At 50.7% G+C, this 19,018-nt stretch overlaps 7 protein-coding genes across 7 annotated transcripts; 3 read left to right on the top strand and 4 right to left on the bottom strand.

Moving 5' to 3' along the window:
- Positions 1–588: 588 nt before the first annotated feature.
- PpBr36_11170 (uncharacterized protein) lies at positions 589–1,998 on the bottom strand (the record flags this gene model as incomplete). Its single annotated transcript, XM_029898272.1, has 3 exons — positions 589–1,078; positions 1,151–1,213; positions 1,958–1,998. The coding sequence occupies 3 exons, from the start codon at positions 1,996–1,998 to the stop codon at positions 589–591; spliced, it is 594 nt and encodes a 197-aa protein (XP_029743337.1).
- A 102-nt stretch (positions 1,999–2,100) lies between these two features.
- PpBr36_11169 (uncharacterized protein) lies at positions 2,101–2,802 on the top strand (the record flags this gene model as incomplete). Its single annotated transcript, XM_029898271.1, has 1 exon — positions 2,101–2,802. The coding sequence occupies one exon, from the start codon at positions 2,101–2,103 to the stop codon at positions 2,800–2,802; it is 702 nt and encodes a 233-aa protein (XP_029743374.1).
- A 1,903-nt stretch (positions 2,803–4,705) lies between these two features.
- On the top strand, positions 4,706–7,275 carry PpBr36_11168 (uncharacterized protein; the record flags this gene model as incomplete). Its single annotated transcript, XM_029898270.1, has 5 exons — positions 4,706–4,717; positions 4,745–4,881; positions 4,959–5,791; positions 5,904–7,026; positions 7,107–7,275. The coding sequence occupies 5 exons, from the start codon at positions 4,706–4,708 to the stop codon at positions 7,273–7,275; spliced, it is 2,274 nt and encodes a 757-aa protein (XP_029743375.1).
- Positions 7,276–7,596: 321 nt separating this feature from the next.
- Positions 7,597–7,719, bottom strand: PpBr36_11167 (uncharacterized protein; the record flags this gene model as incomplete). Its single annotated transcript, XM_029898269.1, has 1 exon — positions 7,597–7,719. The coding sequence occupies one exon, from the start codon at positions 7,717–7,719 to the stop codon at positions 7,597–7,599; it is 123 nt and encodes a 40-aa protein (XP_029743370.1).
- A 1,553-nt stretch (positions 7,720–9,272) lies between these two features.
- PpBr36_11166 (uncharacterized protein) lies at positions 9,273–10,111 on the bottom strand (the record flags this gene model as incomplete). The annotated part of the gene is made up of 3 exons (XM_029898268.1): positions 10,063–10,111; positions 9,607–9,838; positions 9,273–9,397 (listed from the first exon to the last, which is right to left on the bottom strand). Exons 1-3 carry the CDS (start codon positions 10,099–10,101, stop codon positions 9,273–9,275), a joined length of 396 nt encoding a protein of 131 aa, XP_029743371.1. The 5' UTR covers positions 10,102–10,111.
- Positions 10,112–10,664: 553 nt separating this feature from the next.
- PpBr36_11164 (uncharacterized protein) lies at positions 10,665–12,035 on the bottom strand (the record flags this gene model as incomplete). Its single annotated transcript, XM_029898266.1, has 2 exons — positions 10,665–10,971; positions 11,065–12,035. The coding sequence occupies 2 exons, from the start codon at positions 12,033–12,035 to the stop codon at positions 10,665–10,667; spliced, it is 1,278 nt and encodes a 425-aa protein (XP_029743373.1).
- On the top strand, positions 10,669–11,294 carry PpBr36_11165 (uncharacterized protein; the record flags this gene model as incomplete). Its single annotated transcript, XM_029898267.1, has 2 exons — positions 10,669–10,782; positions 11,060–11,294. The coding sequence occupies exons 1-2, from the start codon at positions 10,694–10,696 to the stop codon at positions 11,292–11,294; spliced, it is 324 nt and encodes a 107-aa protein (XP_029743372.1). The 5' UTR covers positions 10,669–10,693.
- Positions 12,036–19,018: the final 6,983 nt, after the last annotated feature.

Raw genomic sequence — 19,018 nt, 5'->3', positions numbered from 1 at the left:
GTGGTTTGTAGTGTTTTATCTATTGCTATTGCAATGAAGCTAACTGAAATGTTTGCACGCAGGTGATCTCCTGATTTCCACGGCTTCAAAAGGCCACAAATCCACGTTTAACATTCCATAATCGTTTTCAAATGCTACGACCCTAAACTCTGATCAGCATGCCAACTCCCACAGTGCTCAGGTGGAATTGCCGCCAAGCACATACCTGCCAGCGCCGCTGTTGAAAGATGTCAACCCCAACCCGACTCCAGAGGTCACTTCTAGCTCCTTACCCAATTGTTTGACCTACGCGGTTCGACCAGAAGCATTGATGCGCGCAACGGGTGATGATGACTTGTGGATTATGCTCACGGTACCACACAACGGGGATCCCCCATTTGCTGAATACTTCCGATTTGGGTACCATTTGAGTCAGCTAGTCGAAGAACCTACTACCTACCTATTACAATGAAACAAGTTGCAATGGCGAGTTTTGATCAATGTAACATTTCCCTGTCGCTTGGTTGTGACGTTGAACCCCACACACCCTAATGTGCCCGTTCTCTTTGGTGCCCACCCAGTCAGTTTCTCGACCAGGTTTGTATCCACTCAATTTGCGGCCGATGCATCCATCATAATACTTTCGTTGCCCTCGAAGCACTCCCACATCTCCGAGCACTTAAAATTTCCGTACCGCATCTGAAGGCCGGCAATTTTATTCAACTTTTGTACTTCAACGAAATCGATGTATTCTTCGAAGAACTGATCTAGGTTGTGGCAGGAGAAGTCCGGAGCATCGCCTTCTTGGAATTCATAGGCTTGAAGCTTTGAGTTGACCACGACGAAGATATGTCCGTGAACGTGTTCATCGACTATATCCTTGATTGGAGTGGGCTTTGTTCGGCGGCAGATAGGCGACTTGCCGTCGACTCCGTACAAAACTGTGCCTTCAGGGAGAGGAAAGTGGCTATGGGCAGAGTGGATGCATAGCAGATCAAGTAGGTTGTATTTGTCGATCATCAAAAAGAGAGTGCTCAGGTGCTCTTTAAGTATCTTGTCTTCGTCGTCAAGGTCTTCGTCGTCAATGAGAGTGTTGTATCTATAGTCGAATCAGCAAACGCGTGTCAGCGAGGTGCGGGGAGGATGACGACGCCTTACTACGCTATCTTACTGGGAGGCAAGTGCTCCGAATTGCTTGGAGCTCGAAAATGCCCTCTTGAAAGCGCTTCGTAAGCTGCCGTGGGAAGAGATGCTTGTTAACTCGGTTTTAAGTAGGCTTCGGACCCGGCCAAATTACAAAGTTAAATAGTTAAAGGAGATCATCAACCATTATGTGAATATGATGGCTTCCATATTTGGTTTGTTGCCACCAACCGAGGACGAGAAGGACAAAGGACGGAGAGGGAAAAAGAACAAGCCAGAAATACAGAGCAATGTGGTGGGGGCTGTTATGGAAAGCTTTATAGAAGGGGCCAGATCGATTCTTGAGAAAGCCTACTGGAGGAGCTCCCCTTCGAAGACCGCTCTATCGATGGGGCAATATATGCGAACATATCTCTGCAGGCATCTTTCCTCGAAATATAAAATGCTAATTAAGACTACTATATGGCGGTGCGAAGTTTGGAAGGTGTAGACGATAAGATCTGCTTAAAGTGCTAGACCTATTTTCTCATGAGAAATCATATTCACAATCGTTGTTTTAGTTCATTAGCAACTGTTGTGCTCTCTTCAGCAAGTTGCATTGGGGAGGATGTGGGGACCGTTTCTGGCCTCAAATTAGTCAAGTCCCAAGGGCTGGGGTTAGCTAATGCCCACTGTAGCTCAGCCACAACCAAAAAAGGTTGAGTTGGAACTGGGACACGCCAAGTGGATCCGCTCCTCCCCGTTCCCGATTGGCTTGATACGCGAGTCCAGTGGAGAACTCACACAATACTTCTTTTCGTGCGGCTAGCCTATTAAATGCTCCCGATAGGCTCACATGACAGCCCAGTTAGTATGGTATATTAAGTGGTCTCTCATTTTTGCTCAGACCTCCTACACCCACTCGAACTAGCTGATCACAACGTCCCGCCCAGTTTCCAGGCGCATTTATTTTACAGAAACCACTGCGGCTGATGCAACATGGCTGCCCCTGCTGCCAAAAGCTGGAAAAATTCCGAACGCGAATTCCTCGTTGATGACAATACCTTTCGGAAACGGAGTCTACGTCCTGATGAGTACATCGTCAATATCAAAGGGGACCTTTTTGTCCCACGACAGGGCTACGAGCGGCTGCAGAACGAGGCGGCATGCATCCGCTTCATTCGAGAGAACACCGAAATCCCGGTGCCCGAAGTCTTGCAAGCTTATGACGACAAAGGCGCCTTTGTCCTCACCACAAGGCGGTTGCATGGCATCGAAATGCGCGAGTTGAGTGCCGAGCAGCAATCTGTTGTCATGGGGCAGGTTGAGTCCCATTTGCACACCCTCCGATCGCTCCGGGGTGTCTACACAGGCGGCCCTACCGGCATCGTCTGTCCGCCTCCAAGGGTGACTCGATGGTTCCCCGAGGGCACGACGTGGACCTCAACCGCCCCTGGTCCCGAGGGGCCTGATCTGGTCTTCTGCCATGGCGACCTCTCCCAGAGCAACATTCTCGTCGACCCCAAAACTCTCAAAATCGAGGCTATCATTGATTGGGAATTTGCTGGCTTTTGGCCAGAGGACTTCGAGGCGCCCTACTTCAGAGACCCCAGTCCTTCTGGGGCCCAATTTACCCAACGCGCCTCAAATGCCCAGCTAATAGCTTTCATGGAAAGCCAAGGCCACAAGCTGGATAATTAACTGGAGCCGGGATGGGTTAGTCAGATGGGGATGGTTTTTGGCATCCGCAGGCCAGACGCAGTTTCGAGATTACTGTGTTTTTCTATCTGTTTACCACACCGCTTTGCCAAGACTCCTAGTGTCTGAGTCGGCGGCCAGCGAAATATTTGCACAGATAGGTGATGGAGGCACGTCCCAATTTATGGGTAGGCTCAGCTACCAAGACCTTCTAGATTACCGGAATGCCACATTGGCCATCCGAGCATTCTAAAAACTGACAGCGAATAAAACACAAAATGATACATTTTCCAATTATTGCCCCTCCAATTTCAGTCAGAATTGAATATTGAACGAATTGGGCAAGCAACGTTATTCAAGCACTGTCACAATCATGCTGCAAAGTAGTAGTTAGCTCCTGTGACAACACCAATAGGGATAAAGACATGATTGGCTGCTCTGATATGTTGGCACAGGACTGAGTTATGCCACTGGGCTCCCTCCAGCTGTGACCAGACATTGCCCGCGTGCCAACATCGTCCGTTCGTGTCAATTTCCACTACAGAATAGTCTCGAGTAAGTAGCCAAGTCTGGCGAGTTTGACCCATATTTAGTCACATCATAACAACCAAATCACATAAACCCAACGTGTATCTATAAAGAGGGAGGAGTAGGAGGGGAGTGAGAATTAGTCCCTGGTTACTACACACCCTGCCGACCTCCATCTTTCACCATGGCATTAGCATACTCGTCCCTACTGCTTGGGGCAGCAGATAACATGGAGGAGGATCGCATCCGGCTCGCCTATGTGTGGATTGGCTTAGGCCACGTCACTTATGGCACCCTTATCCTATGTCGGATAGGTTCCCCGTCTTGTTCCAACAACAAGGACAACCTCCTCTCGACGTGGACTGGTTCCTGCATGCGTTGGAAGCTGCGTCGAGATAGACCCGGTCATGATTGGCCCAATAATGGCAGGCATGAGTGACCCTTATTTGGGACAGAGTGTGCTTGGAAATATGCTGGGGGACTGCCCCTTCCTTCTATATTTCGTTCCTGTTTGGGTCAATCACTTTCGGAAGGTCTTGGGCCTTTGAAGCTCAAAAGTTTTATAAATAGGGAGTGGTTTTGCTCGCTCCTCCCACTCAGTAATCATTGTGCCCCACAAACCAGACCTACCACCTATTTCTCCCAGATTCCATCTGATTAAAATCTATAACATCTACCGCAAAGACCGGAAAGTGCTCGAGTTTCATTCTCACAATATGCCTTCAAAGATCGTCAAGTGCCAGAAGTGCGATGCCAGTCTGTCGGACACCCAAGCAACGTGCCCGAGCTGTGGCTCTACCACTCCTCACACGAAATAGGTACAGTTCATTCCTCCCCATAAGCATGACGGTAAAGTTATTCCGTAACTGATTCGTCTCAATGACCAGGTACGACTTCGACCTTGCGGCATATCCCACATAAGAAGGTGGTGGCATGGGCTGGGATGACGGTAGTACTTCGGAAAATTTGAGAAAGTTGGTCAGGTCAGACTGGAAATCTGAGGTTCTTTGAAGTATATATTAAGGGTTCAAACTTTGACGTCCTTGCCCATCAAACTGGGGTCCTCCCATCACGTTGAATTAAATTTTACTGTCCGACTGTATACCTCGTGCGTTGCAGGGCCCAAATGGTCCGCTTCCCTGGTTGATTTCAGGCTTCGTGCGGGCTTGTCCGGCGTGGTCAGTTGAGAATGTAGTACTACGCTCGCCAAACGTATCATATCTTGCTCTAACAAGGATCGTAATTGGGACCCACTTATCCCATCAATCTCAATTCCCTATCTGGTGCCCCCTACAAGGTAATGGTCTTACAAATAGTGCTCGAATCCAGGAAGCAAATCTTGTCCATTGTTCTCACGCTTCTACTATTTCTATTCAGCATGCCTTGTCGTGTCAGTAGCTGATATTAGCCTAATCAGTCATTCACACTCGAAGAGAAAACAACTCTTGGTATAAAGCACCAGACAAGAGCCCCTCGTGCGCAAGCCAAGGTTTGGCAGGATATCTTTAACCAGTCAACCGTGGCTGCCCCCAACAGCAGCATAACACAGCCAAGGTATGCATAGACTTGAGACTATTACATTCCCACAACCTTTGACTAACAAACACCGCACAGATGCTCCCCAGCATCAGTACAAATCACTCGGAAAATAGTGCCCACTCGCTTGGAACCTCACCAGTCGCATCGCCAGCCTCAGATGCTGGTACCTCGGCTTCATCCTGCACAATCACTGCCTGCGATAAACGTCAAATTTCGGTTCCCGTCCGCGGCCCTCAAAAGAACAGGCGATTTGCCAGAACCAAAAAGTCAAAGGCCCGCATACAACTGCCGCCGTCTTCGAAAAGGCCGTCGCCTAAGAGGTCGATCCTGAAAAACAAGAGCGACTCTTCGCCACCGTCTCTCGACCCTCGACACTTCCCCAGGCTATCACTCAGTCAGCTTCCCGAGAACGCGATCGATGATGACGATGCAAATGAAACATACCCTCCCGCATCTCGAATCCTTCCAGTAAGGTCGAGGCCAGGATCCAGTGGTCCCAATTCTCGACAGACGTCGGAGTCGCAGTCTGTGGAATACCATGTGGGTAAACCGCTGCTAAGGGTTGTTGGTTTTGAATATTCGCCGAAGCGATCCTTGTCGGACCGAGAGCTCCGCTCCTCTCTGCGTTTTGAGGCTATGACACGATCCCCCACCATAGTTACGGATGAAATGCCCAAGCCGCTTTTTGAGCTGGGCCCAGAATGGGGTGAGCAGCCTCGCAAGGAACCTCCATCACCCGCAAAGTCCGACATGCGAAGGGTTACAGAAGGTCAGTTCGGCCAATTTGGGGAGATTTTTACTCCCTTCCGCTGTAAGAGTCGAGCGCGCGGTTCGGTTTCGTCTCGCAGTGTCGACGAGCTCTACCTGGCGTGCGAGCGGGCGGCACTGAGGTTCGACACACCTGCGTCTTTTTTGCATTTATTTGGTCGCTCTTTTCTTTTCTTTCGTTCTTTCCTAGAGATTCATTTCAAAGGAGGAACCCAACCAATTATGGTTTAGGACTGGTTTTCAACTAACACGTAATGGTTTGTCGACAGGTTTTCTGTTGAAAGAGATGGGGCCTCTCCCTGCAGATCTAGACCGTCGTCCTCTTGGCGAAGATTGGGCTTGGCCACCGGCACCAACACTTTCGAGAGGCTTCGCGAGTCGCTGCCCAGACCCAAGACCGCGACGGGTTCCCGGGGCTGCATCGACGAGCAGAGGCCAAAGAGAGCAGCAACTGCAACCGACTGGAGACCTTCCACCGCTGCAGACAGCCCCCACTCATCCAAATTCAAAGAAGGCGGCTTCCACGGCCGACTTGCCCATGGAGCCATCAAGATCGGGTCGTTCTACCGTCGATTACTTCCCAGCCGACGCCAGGAGCAGCACTAGTCATAGCAGTGGCTCCTTAATCCGTTCTGCTGAGCGGAGTCCCATCAGCCCACTGGAGCCCATACCCGAGGTTCAATCGGTTATGCGCTCGCAGTTCAAAAAGCTCAAGTGGGCAGATGAGCAGAAGTCAGACCAGGATCAGAAAACGGACAAGCAGGCCCAGAAGGAGCCAAGCGAACAAGCATCTAAGAAGGATCGAGAGTTGTCAAGGTCTAGGTCTGATCCCAGAACTGCTGCGGCAGGCAGACGACCCTTAAGACCCTTCACGATTGACAGAAGCGGAAGGCGGCCATCCGGAGGTCTCGTTGGGCAATCCACTGCCCAGGTTCATGCTTCCCAACCCATAGGGGCTACCTTTGCACCCTTGCCATCCGTTAACACGATCCTCAGGCCCGTCTCGTCGGCCACGACAGCCAAATCGCCCCTGTCTGCATCACCCGAGGCGCCTCCAACGGCGACAAGCATTGCTTCTCCCATTTTTGAAAACATAAACCCGCTCCCGGCGCTCAGGCGGGCCATGTCGGACCTGATTCCGGAAAGGCCGGCATACCCTTACGATCCACTACTCGACAACTACGCCCCTAAGCAGCCCTTCCACATTCAATGGCGCCGCGGCAGCGTCGATGGCCAACAATCGCCTGTAACAATCCACATGGCTTCGCCACCCATAAGGTCTCAAAGGAGTTTAGCTTCCACTCTGCCCTTGTCGTTGGATCCCAACATCATGACCACGCCTTCTGGTGCTTCTCATCCGGGACGACCGTTTGTCACCGAGTCGATTGCGCGGTTTGGCCAGCAGCGATGATTTCTTCGTTTAATTTAGTGCTTAATAGTTAGGAGTCAACAGTTGCGCGGATCTCTAAAAGATTTCGAGGAGTGTATCAAGTAATGCAAAAAGCCCGGCGCTCCCGTCCTAGTCAGCTAGAGGTCGGGCCCGGAATGGCTGTAAGGCCCAACCCCGCTTTTCGTATTCTTTTGACCAGGCAGCCGCTAAAGGCAGGCCTCTCCAATCCTCGAGTTTTGCAGAGACTGTGATCATAAGATATCCTAGCGTAGCAAAGCTGCTCTTTGATGGGACATGGAGATATCCAGAGATTTTAAGGACTAGGTAAACACATTAATTAGAACATACTTGGAGATGCAAAAGGAAAACCAATAACAAAAGACCTAATGGGTTACGAAGATTAGCTCTTATATTTAAATCGGATTGAAAACAACGTTTTTTGATATTCGATTTTTGTAATGGCCAGTTAGTTTGGGGGTGGGAGGGGTGGGGTACGCAACGTTAACGAATGCGAAATGGGCGGTTTGTCGTTTAAGGGCGGTTCATAATTTTACATCGGGCCGAACAACCTTCTACCTCAGTGCCATGGAAAGTAAAAGAGAAGCTCGGAAGGCGCCGCAGTAATGGATGTTGAAGATGAGGAAGCATCCAGCACCGACTGATTTGCGGATGTGAACAGAGGGCAGTTGCTTCATTTTAGTGTCTTCGCAAGCTGCGGTGGATAACCTTATAACGGCTACCTCTATTACTAGTTCCGCAGAATGTGGCGTGACGGATGTTGTGGCGAAGCCCTAAAGTCTACCCGTTTTCTATAAATATGAGCAAGGCGACAACTGCAGTAAAAGAGCCCGCTCACATGTCAGGGCCTGCAAACATATTTCGACTCAATTTCCTATTCTGGTGGTGCCTGAAAATTCCCGTACCACGGGAATATTTATCTGTGAGGAAAGAAATATGCTCCAGAGTTACTATTGGCTTAGCGCACCACTAATTAAAGCCCGTGCTCAGCGGCATATTGAGCTGGCAGGTTCAAATCTAATGCGATGCCAAATAAGTAAAGACGGCGTTGATAGAATCGTATAATCGCTGCGATCGGTAAAAATAATATAACAAATTAACCGTATTCTATCCAACCCCTATCTACGTGATCGCAAAATCTGTTCAAAATTCGTCTCCGTGTTCCTGACGTCACGTGCTTACACACGTGACTTACTGACTCGCATGTCTGCTCATGAACGAACACAGGCTATCTTTATATTGACCGCAGACATGCCCCCCTCCTGAACCCGTAGATAGTTAGCAAAGGGAATAACAAAACAAATAACTGCATTCAGAAGACTGTGTTGTATTATTGATCGGACTCTACCTTTTATTTTACCATGTATCGTTCTTTGTTTGGGGCTATGGAGCTGCACAAGGTGTGGGGCCGACAGGAAACCAAAAAGAGCGATGCTATGGGTCAAAGTCTGGAAATACTGCGCCCAAAAGTTTAGCAATGATAACGGTTGGCATTTGTTCATGGCCTCACTCTCCGCTGGGAATACCCACCCCTGGAATTGCTTGAGCCCAATCAGCCGCGACATCTTAGGCCAGATGCGTCGTTGGGGGTTGCCTTTACTTGCCATGATTCACCAATGCGGCTGTGCAAAGGTTGGGTTTCTTTGAAAGTACTGCGGTGGGCTAAAATTTGTCATAGCTTTTTACCAAAGAAATTCGTTGCATGTTAGGCCAGGTTTGATTATGATGAAGCAGCTGGGGCGAAGAGTGTTGCAGGGTGCGAATCGGCACAAATGTATCCTTGTTGATTGCCGGAATGCTACCACATGTTATCCGTGGAGGTAAAGGCCAATAAGAACGAGCCCGTCACAAAACGCACCCCTCAAAAATCCAGCCTTAAACCTCCGCCCCGAATTTCCGTCCTACCTTTGAACCTCCCTGCTCGAGGTCGAGGGTCGGTAGCTCCAACCAACCATATGCCCCGAAAACGGTAAACAGTTGGAAATGGGGAGATTACGGCGGCGACCCGTATTTTAGCTTGTAAACGAGATTTCCAGGTATTTTGGCGTATTTCTTATTGGTGGTTCCCCGGTCTACATCTTTGAAACAGGCACAACTTACCACAACGCTGAGTTTTTTCTCCCAAGACGGCATCAGTCCGTCACCGAGAAACATGGGACAAGCTAGCTCCAGCAACACAACTGAGCTGACATACTATTACATAATTATACGAAATTAAACCTCGGTGGGGTTACTTTTGTGTTTTATTTACCTGGTTCCCAAATTGGATGATGGAGTCTTCAATCGCCTCTATCATATCAAATCCGGGATCTGGCTGACAGCGGTTGAGATGCAGGTGGTATTTTGGACGAAGGCCTCAATTAAAAAAGCGGCGTGACGAGGTTACAGCAATCAAGAGACTTAGGACAGACTAATACTGGTTTGGTAATATTGTCAAAAGATTGCCTACCCAGCTTAAGCGAAAAGCCTGTCTTGGCTGCATGTGGTCGCCTGCCGGTCACAAGAATATTACCTATCCTGTAAGCCTGACTAAACTCCCAAGATGCTACCGGGGATATTCCTACCGACCGATTTACTCTCATGTAACGACATCCATCCCGTATTGTCACCCACCAGCCGAAGCGAGAATGGTTCTCCGATATGTGAGGGGAAGGGCTTCAGCACTAAAATTACTATCAGCTTGTGCCGAGGGATACATCCGCGCCGACGGTAACGTTTCGGCCCGTAATAAGTAGACGGCCATGTCATGTATGTTGGCCTTACCATCTTTTCTTCGGTTGGCAAGGGGTCGAAATGCTATCCTTGTTGCATTTAGCCAGGGTAGTTAAGTGGGGCGGCGCCTCTTCCGAAGTATCTGGTGGAAGCTTTCTGGTGTGCATTTCATATTCAATCCACTAAAGACCTCCACCAGCTACTTTACGAATTGGAAAGCGGCGCAAAAATGTGAACCTGGACCAGCAACACAGCCGCATAGTTCATTTCTGACTTGCTGCAGAGAGATGTTTAGGCGTATTACGTACTCGCCGGTTCCTTGGAGCGGAAATTCGACGAACACTCATATAAAGGCATCCATTGGTGTTACGGTGTAGCAAAGGCGCGTATACCCCTTGTTCGGTACCAATAGGAATCGATTCCTGTGTGATGCTCGATATATCTATGCCTCATCCAAGCGGACCATGCATCGACCTAGAGCGTGATCGCACCTGCAATGTGTTGGTACTATTACTTAGCGTCCATTGGTGATTGTAAAAATTAAAATTTTCTATTTATGACTGCTTCCTGCCAATACTACCTAACCTTCTTTACCATCCGTTTGCCTCGTTCGCCTTCTGGTACTGGCGAGGTGCCTGTTCAGGGTGGTTCGCAAGGCAAAGATGCGATATGGAAGGCGCAAGGTCCCCAAAAAGTGTCTCGATAGTGTCAAGACGGGAGACACATTGAAGACGCTGTCGAAGCAGATCCGGTAATTAATCGTCGTTTCACAGACCGCAATGGCATGGCTCCCAACAGTTAGGAGTCTTGTTACCACTTGGTACTGCTCGCTAGTGCTTGCTCAATTTTATTTAATTATCATCCAAACAAATAAAAAGATATGTAGTTTACTAGACGTAACTTGGGTGTTTTAATAATCATCAGATATTTCGTCCTCCGATGGGCTCTCGGGCTGTTGCTGCTCAACCTTCCGTCGCTTTCGACTCGCCCTGCTGGCCACGTCCATTCCCTGTTGAGTTCTGCTGCAAGTTCTTGTTTTTATTCCTAGCTTCGTCTCAAGATGGACAATTCGCGATTTTAAAGCAGCCCATTCGACCTGTGAGGGACAGCCACAATCCTGTCGACAGTTCGGCTTGTGTCGGGTATATGAAGTTGATGCTTCGAGGTTGGCAAGGCGCCGTTCCATGTCTTGAACTTTCTTAAAGAGCTTGGATAGCCTGTGTAGATGGAGTCAGATAAGTGTCATGTGGGAGAGGAATAAAATAAAAGATAAAACTTGCTCGCTCATTTGAGATCTTCGCTCAGAGTACCCAGGCGACGTCCGCTGCATGTACACCGAGGTCCTCTGATTCCCAATGGCTCTAGGAATCCCTCTACTGGAGAAGCCGTCAATGCCGCTGCTAGTATGGCTGTTGTTGAAGCTCTCGCTATGATTGTGAACGGAAATGCCCGATTGGCGACCGGATATGTGATGCTCTCCAGCAAATATGTCTCTGACAGAACCATCATGGCGAGTAGACTCAGCAAACCGATCCGCTAGCCAAGGTTGGCCTCCCGGATTGCATGTCGGAGCCGCAAACAGACGAGAATGATGAGGAGATTCGCTTACTCCTCTTGGCGTCGGATCCAAATGCGTTGAATCTGGAGCTGATTCGTATTTCGGAGCAGCAGGAATATGACCGAAGCTAGAAGCAGTAGAAGCCAGCTGACTTGGTATTGGTGGGAAGGCAGAGATTGGTGGAACTCCGTAGAATGATATCGAAAAAGGGTCGCAATTGACTTGGGATGGGGAGAGGGCTTGAGTTGGATCCAAATCAGGTTGCCACCCGACCACCTTGTTAATGGGAGGCTTGGGATATAAATTAGCAGAAGATGCGGCTGTGGACAGTGAGGGCGATTCCGAAATGGGCTCGACCTCTTTAAAGGGCGAGGGTGACAGGCGTTCCATAAGATTCAAAATCCTGGTTTTGACATTTCGGCTTTGCCCACAAAGTGGCTCGCCAGCACCATCCTTTTCCAACCCATCAAGCACAACAGCAGGCATGCGGAAAGTGTAACGGTTGATAGCTTCGATAAAATCCTCAAGCAGCCTCTTGTGCTGTTCTTTCTCCTCGGCGTCAACACAATAGACGTCCTGATAATACTTGATCAGGGTGTCTGTTGTGTTCGAAGTCAGCTTGAACACAACTTCATCGCATGGGATATCGACAAGAACAACATTTGCCTCGATATCAACAAGATAAAACTCGGGATCCGATTCGGACTTTGAGCCTTTTCGCATCAGGGATGCCAGGATCCAGATGGTGTTCGGCGATGACAAAACTTTGCTAAGGCATGTTTGATGCTCAGGAACGCTATTGAGCGGCTCATTGGGTTTGATGCGTCTCAATGATTCTGTGAGCCACGGTTCGATCCTGATATTATTGTGCATCTTCTATGAAACTGTCCAGTGGTGAGCTTCTGAACGTCCTTCCGTCTTATACACGCAATTGGGCGGGTGAGTCACGTACAATTGGCCTGTGCGGCATTGCACGTGGGTTATCGCTCTATTGTTCAATTGAACGCGTTGCCTCTATTCCAACAGCTACATTTTTCCATTTAGTGTGGGAGACGAATACCGGGGTTATAGGGTAATAAGATAATTTACCCGCATGAAGGTTATTTCCATTTTAAGAGTGGAGATGCATTAACATATTAATCAACGAGCTTATAGCAGGTCGTGCAGTCGAGCAGGCCACCCTCAAGCAGCCATGCGCACATTCCGCGTTGGCGGGCGTCGTAGTCTATGCACTTGCACACTAATATATGGTGTGAGGATCAGGCTCCTAGACCTACCCTCAGAATCACGACTCGGCTCCACACCGAGCCAGGGATCGGACAAGGATCCACTACCTCCGGATTTAAGCGCGTCTCTTGAGCGCGTCGTCGATTGTAATTTCTCTCTTCTCTTCAGTTTAGAATTTTCGTCGATAGCGCCTAATACACTGAGGTTCTCCAATGTATGCCTGGCCGTGACACCGGCTGAACCAAACACCAAGCCAACGCATGCCCGGGTAACGTTCGGCCCCGGAGGCGCTTTGTCCGCGTCGACCGCCTGGTAATGAGACCGGGGTAACCGTTCTACCATTAATCCGGATTTCCGGGCTGCGACCGTGTCTCTTCTTAGTAATGTGAATCACCTCTGTCTTTTCCGCTGCAAAATGGATCTTCTCTTCCGCCGCAATTTCGTGCATATCCCGGAGTTTAATTCCAGCCAACGTACGTTCTCCTCCAACGAGGGTGACGATTTCCATGTGAGCACGTCGTCTGCGTATGCCAGTCGCCACTTCGCACCGTTTTTAACGAGGTACGCCATATACAGCATATATAGGATCGGGGAAAGGGGAGACCCTTGCGGGGTGCCGCACCCAAGCCGCCTAAAGCCCGTGGTCGTACCCTCCAGCCGGACTCGGGCCTGGCGGTCGTTTAAGAAGTTAATCACGAACCTGAGGAGCATTTTACTGAACCCGAGGCTCCGCATTTTCCGTATTAATCGCCCATGGAGGAGGGCGTCGAAGGCGCCTTGGACGTCGCATGCGACAAGGGTAACTTCCTCCCCGCGAGCTAGAGCCTGCTCGATATCGTGGGCGAGGGCACAAACCAGATCCGTCGCCGATCGCTTGGGTAGGGCACCGCCGTGGGTGCAGCTAAGGAGCCCGTTGCCGTGTATGGCCCACGCTATCCGGCGTGCAACGAGCCTTTCGAGGCCTTTTCCGATACAGGAGAGGAGGGCTATAGGCCGCCAAGATCGAACGTTGCTCCGGTCTTTTTTCCCCGTTTTTGGTAGCATCGCGACTTTGGCCTTCTTCCAAGGCGCTGGGAAATGCCCGAGTTCCAGGCAACGTTGGTAGAGCCTGCGCACCGGCTCGGCCAACGAAGCCCATCCGGCTTTTAATAGCCGGACGGTAATTCCGTCGATGCCTGGGGACGTGCTCGTAACCCCAATGCAGGAGCGCTCCGCCTCTTCCGCACTAACCTGGGTGTTTCAAGGGATTTTAGCCTCGTCTGCCGACCAGGCCTCCAAGGGGTCTCCCTGCAGGTCATCGTCCGCCGAAAATCGGCCAAGCACCTCCCGCTGCAGTGCTTCCGCTTTTGCTAAGGGCTCGCTCACTTGATCGCCGTTAATAACCAGCGGCGGGGACCGGAGGCGTGGTCTGGCTCCCAGCCAGCCCACCATGTTCCACAAATCCTTATCGTCGCGCAGTTGGTCAATCCGGTGCCTCCAATACTCCCGCTTCGCGGCCCGCACCCCTTTCGTGTAGGCTTTCACCTCGGCATAGGCGTCTGTCCTATTTACAGCGCTCCGTTTAACCCGCTGAAATTCGGTCCAGAGCCGCTGGCAGTTTTCGGTCCACCAGGGAGCCGATCTGCCCCTTTTTCCCGCCGGCGTACCCACGACCCATGTCACTTGCTCCCATAAAGTTGTAAATTCAGCTACCCAAGCGTCCAATGCGTAGCCATCGGCCGCGGATCCCGGGTCCGGCATATCTTGCATGCCAAAAGCAAGTAGCTCCGCGAGTTTTGGTAGCCGGTCGTCCCTAACCGAGACGTTGACCGCCTCCGGGCGCGGGGCGCCGCGCGTCCGCAGCGTGGTATAAAGAGATTCGTGGTCGGAGCCTGTTTAAAGACTGCTGTCAACCACAGTTACTGTGCTGGGGAGGTTGGAAAAGACCATATCCAGTAAACCCCCGTCGCGGTGGGTGGGTAAGCCGATATTTCCTGTAAAATGCATGCCCTGAGCTTGCGCCCATGCCGTCAGTTGATCCCCTACGCGTGCGTCTGTGCGGCCTGGTTGGTTTGCAGCAGCCGCTACGTTAAAATCGCCGCCTAGCACCGTGGGTCCATTTGGCACGGTATTGCATACCATTTCCAGCGCGGCCTCAGTACCCGGGGCCCTATATACGTTAATAAACAATATTCCGTTAATTTCGAGCCAGAGTACGTCCCGCGTATTCTGGCCCTGCGGCAACCGTTGTGCGGCCCCTGGGGCGGCCCCCTTCTTGACGTAGGTGAGCACCCGGGGCCGGAGCCCAGTCATGGCTTCGTAAGTGCTTGCGTGCCATTCGTCCACTGGCGCAAAAACATCATAGCCCGGGTGCGTTTGTGTAGTCGTATTTAGCCCGCACCATGGCTGTTGGACGTTAACCAGGTCCACTTCTCTCTGGTGGCATAACTCCAATAGGCTCAAATACACACCCATCCTTTTGCCTACGTTAGCCCAAACTACGTCGAGGCGTTCCCGCTGCATACTGCCGAGCGAGTATTTCGTCATATTAATCGATGGGTTGCTTCCAAGTCTATCACATCAGCAGGGCAAGGTTCGGCAGCCGCTGCGTCCTCCTCCATTTCGGCTGCCCAAACGATTTCGTCGTGCACACGTTCCTGTTCAGCCTGCAGGAAGTTGCGAATGTCCGCCCCTGCCGCCTCGCATGGCCGCGCTCTTTTATTTGAAATGCTCGATCGGGAGCTCGAGGTTTGCGAATGCTGCGATGAGGTGCTTGGGACCGGGATTGCAGGTGCTGGCTTTCGGCGGGCCGCCTCAGCCCGGTCGTTGATAATCGCAGCATGGTTGGCACGTCCGATTCTGCGAATCGCCTTTAGTTTACGCTGTGAAAGTCGTTCACCTTGCATTTCCTACAGGTTGGACCAGACCCTTTAACGGACAGGCCAGCTAGAGCCCTCCTAGTCGCTGGATACTCAGCCTGCCACGTAAATACAAGGTTTGCACCTTAAGCCTACCGCATCCACAAAAAGGCCTCTTGGTAGACCGACGCGCGCATCCGTCCTCTCCGGCTAAAATAGCGTCTCTTCCGCCTAACATGCCGACGACATCATCTGCCCCGGTGTACGTCCCTAGTGCGAGTAGAAAGCTTCGAAAAGCCGGCGACGCCCCGTACATGTCCATCCACAGCTTAGTCCCCCGTTGGTTCCTGGGCTAGCCCAGCGCCACAATGTGGACATGAATGCAATCGAGTTCTTCCCGTCCTCCAGACCCGGCGCAGATTCCCAGTGCGAGTGAGAAGCATGGGGCGCCTCAGTCACAATATTCCACCACGGCCCACCGTCCACGGGGTGTACTAAGGGTGCGAACCAAGGCCGTGCCCACGTTTCTTGCTTCCCGTTACCCAGAGCCGTCTCCAGCAATGGGCCGACCACGTCTTGCTGTCGGGACCCTTTGGAGACTGCCGCGCCGGCACAGTGCTTCCGGTTTACGCACAATTAACCAACCCCCGTGACGGCACCACCTCCTCGCTGCAGGCAATCCCAGAAGGTGTGAGGGGGCGAAAGGGTGCCCTGTCGATTCGAAAAACCGTCGGGTGGTTCTCAGCCTAATTTCCTTTTCTTTTAAACCGTATTGTCTAGCCTTCCGGGGAAGGACACCTGCCTTTCCGGCTGGCAAAATTTTTGGTGCCACGCTGGCTCGCATCGCGAGATTGGGCCTTGTCTTGTGCGCCTCCATGCGGGTGGCGCGCCGAGCCGCCGATCGGACTCTTCCTTCACCGCGATCAGTGGAAAACTCGTCAAAGGGGAGATCTGTCGATTATACATGGTGTTGCGAGGAAAGGCGTTCCGTGTAGTGACGGTGCTTAGGGCGACAGGTTGAAGAGTTTTTCGTGTGTGCACGCCTGTCAGGGCTACAGGCGGAAGTCCCGCGCAAACGTTAACAGCATGGTCCGTGCGCCCATACTGAAAAATTTGTGTACGGGAGAGAGTTGTAGTCAGCTTGGGTAGCTAAGGAAATGTGTAAATTATCTATCAACTCTCACAAATTGATGAGAGTTGACGAAGCGTGTTTGTCTCAGCGATCCTTCAGCGGTCATGGATGGTTACTCAAAAAGGAAAGTCGGTTGGTGCTGAGCCCTACCATTGCAGCTGTGACGCGTTTAAGCGAGGGTATACAGGCTCGGTGAGATGTGACTGATTGCAGACCGCAGATGTCCAATCACAGGTGCAGAAATAATATTATTAAGCCCCCTTGCTGCGAGGTGAGGTGATCGAGGACTAAAGTCAACACCCCTGTATTCCGGCCACCCCCGCATTCCGGCCGCCCCAAAAAATTGATGCGATTTACAACTCTACCTACGCAATCCCTATTTAATCGGTCAAATCTAGGACAGTGATACTATCCAATACTTCATTAGAAGGCGCTCTTTCCGGTGAATCAACTTCGTCCAGCATTTCCACCCTCGCTTCCCTTTGTGCGCGTTGAACCTGCCGAATAGTTACGAAGGCTTCGTTTGGATCAGGATGAACCTTCTTCCTTTTGGTAGGCCGTAATGCCTCGATTTGTGCTTTTAGAATTTCGATTTCCCGTTCTTGTGAGGCTATTTTGAAATCCTTTTGGTCCCATGCTTTCCGGAGTTTCGAAAACAACAATCTTTGGCTAGAGTTTATGCCTCCAAGTGGTTGAACCGACCGGAGTTGGTCCTACATATCCCTCGACCGTTTAGGAGTTTCCCATATTACATGGGAACGGGCCAAATCTGCATTGAGAAGTAGTCCGTTAACCCTGTTATCGCTTCCAGACAAAAGATTGTGATTTTGGTGTTGTTTGGGGCGTAAATTCGAATTTTCAAGAAGCAGGGGGTTTAATAACGGCTTACTTATATTTAAAGGCCATAACCCCGTAGCTCTACACCCTGATTTGATATTTTTTGGTGATAAAGCGATGTTTCGGGCCTCGGAATAGCATTCCAGGAATAGGCGCTTTCCGGATACCGTCGATTCGGCTATAATACCTAAATCGGTAATCCGTGTCACGGCCAGGCATACATTGGAGAACCTCAGTGTATTAGGCGCTATCGACGAAAATTCTAAACTGAAGAGAAGAGAGAAATTACAATCGACGACGCGCTCAAGAGACGCGCTTAAATCCGGAGGTAGTGGATCCTTGTCCGATCCCTGGCTCGGTGTGGAGCCGAGTCGTGATTCTGAGGGTAGGTCTAGGGGCCTGATCCTCACAATCCGTCGCCTGTACTCCGATTTCAGGGCGGAAAACACGCCTAAATCCAAAGGTTGAAGGATATGGGAGAAATGGGCTGGTAGGTAAAGTAAATAGACGTTATTGCTATAGCATTTGGCCATAAATTCAGGGGTTACATGGCTTCCGTGGCCGTCCATAACGAGGAGGCGGGCCTCTTGTTGGTTTCGGGGGGTGGTTTCCGGTAAAAAGATCTCTTCCAACCATTTTAAACCGGTTTCGTTGGTAGTCCACCAATTATCCGTAGCCGTGAAATGCCAATCGAGGAACCGGTTGAGGTTTTCAGCCGGAAACCATTGTTGTTGAACGCTTTTTCCTTTGAAAATAACAAGTGGTGATAGGTGTTTTCCGGTGGCCGAAATGCATTCGATAAAAGACGTCCAATCACGTGTTCCCGGCTCTTTCCGTTGAAAAGAACGCATTTCAGCGTTACCGACAACCAATCCGTTACTTCCCATACCCCCCATAATACCGGCTTCATCCATATTATAGCGGTCCTCCGGCTTAATCGCTTTAATAGTCGGATGTTGGAGACGAGACCACCACGACCTAATTGCGTCTGTTGTAGCCCCTTTAACGCGCACAGAATTAATCCTTTTAGGCCTCGAGACCCTAAGCGATGGATATTTGCCCAAAAACCGCTTTACCCATCGTTTCCCAAGCGTTGTGGGCTGTCCAGACACGTGAAGTGCTTGGCCGGCGATGTAAACGATCTCCCGGTGCGTAGGGGGGAAGCCTAAAGCCTCCTGGGCTAAAATCCACGCCTCCAAGCCGTCCTCCTGGGTCACACTAAGCTTCTGTAGGGTTGCGGTAAACTCTCGTTGCGATCTAACACCACGCATGCGATCTTGGAGGGTAGCTCTGGGAACACCCCATTTTCGGGCTGCTACGCGGATACTCGACCCCTGCTCCACTTCGGCGATAGCTTCAAAAACATCGTTTTCGGAATAACGTTTCATAGATGCAGATATATTAATCAAAGAAAAAAGCATGGTTCTAAGTATAGAATTGGGATTATAAGGTGCGAACGCGTGCATCGCGTTAAAAACGCGGTATGAAAATTCAGGTGGCCGGAATGCGGGGGTGGCTGGAATACAGGGGTGTTGACTTTACCAGGAAGTATGGCCTTATTAATAAAACTATGCTTGCAAGCCGCCCTCCTCCCTCCGCCCCAAACGGACTTTGAACGAGTCAGGCGAAATCCACAACCATAAGGCGCGTTCCTGCAAAACGGTCCGCTATGT

The sequence above is a fragment of the Pyricularia pennisetigena genome, assembly GCF_004337985.1.
Source record: "Pyricularia pennisetigena strain Br36 chromosome Unknown Pyricularia_pennisetigena_Br36_Scf_16, whole genome shotgun sequence".
In the NCBI taxonomy this organism is placed as follows: Eukaryota; Fungi; Ascomycota; class Sordariomycetes; order Magnaporthales; family Pyriculariaceae; genus Pyricularia; species Pyricularia pennisetigena.
The sequence above is the reverse complement of the archived record's forward strand: the minus strand, read 5'-3'. Positions and strand labels throughout refer to the sequence as shown.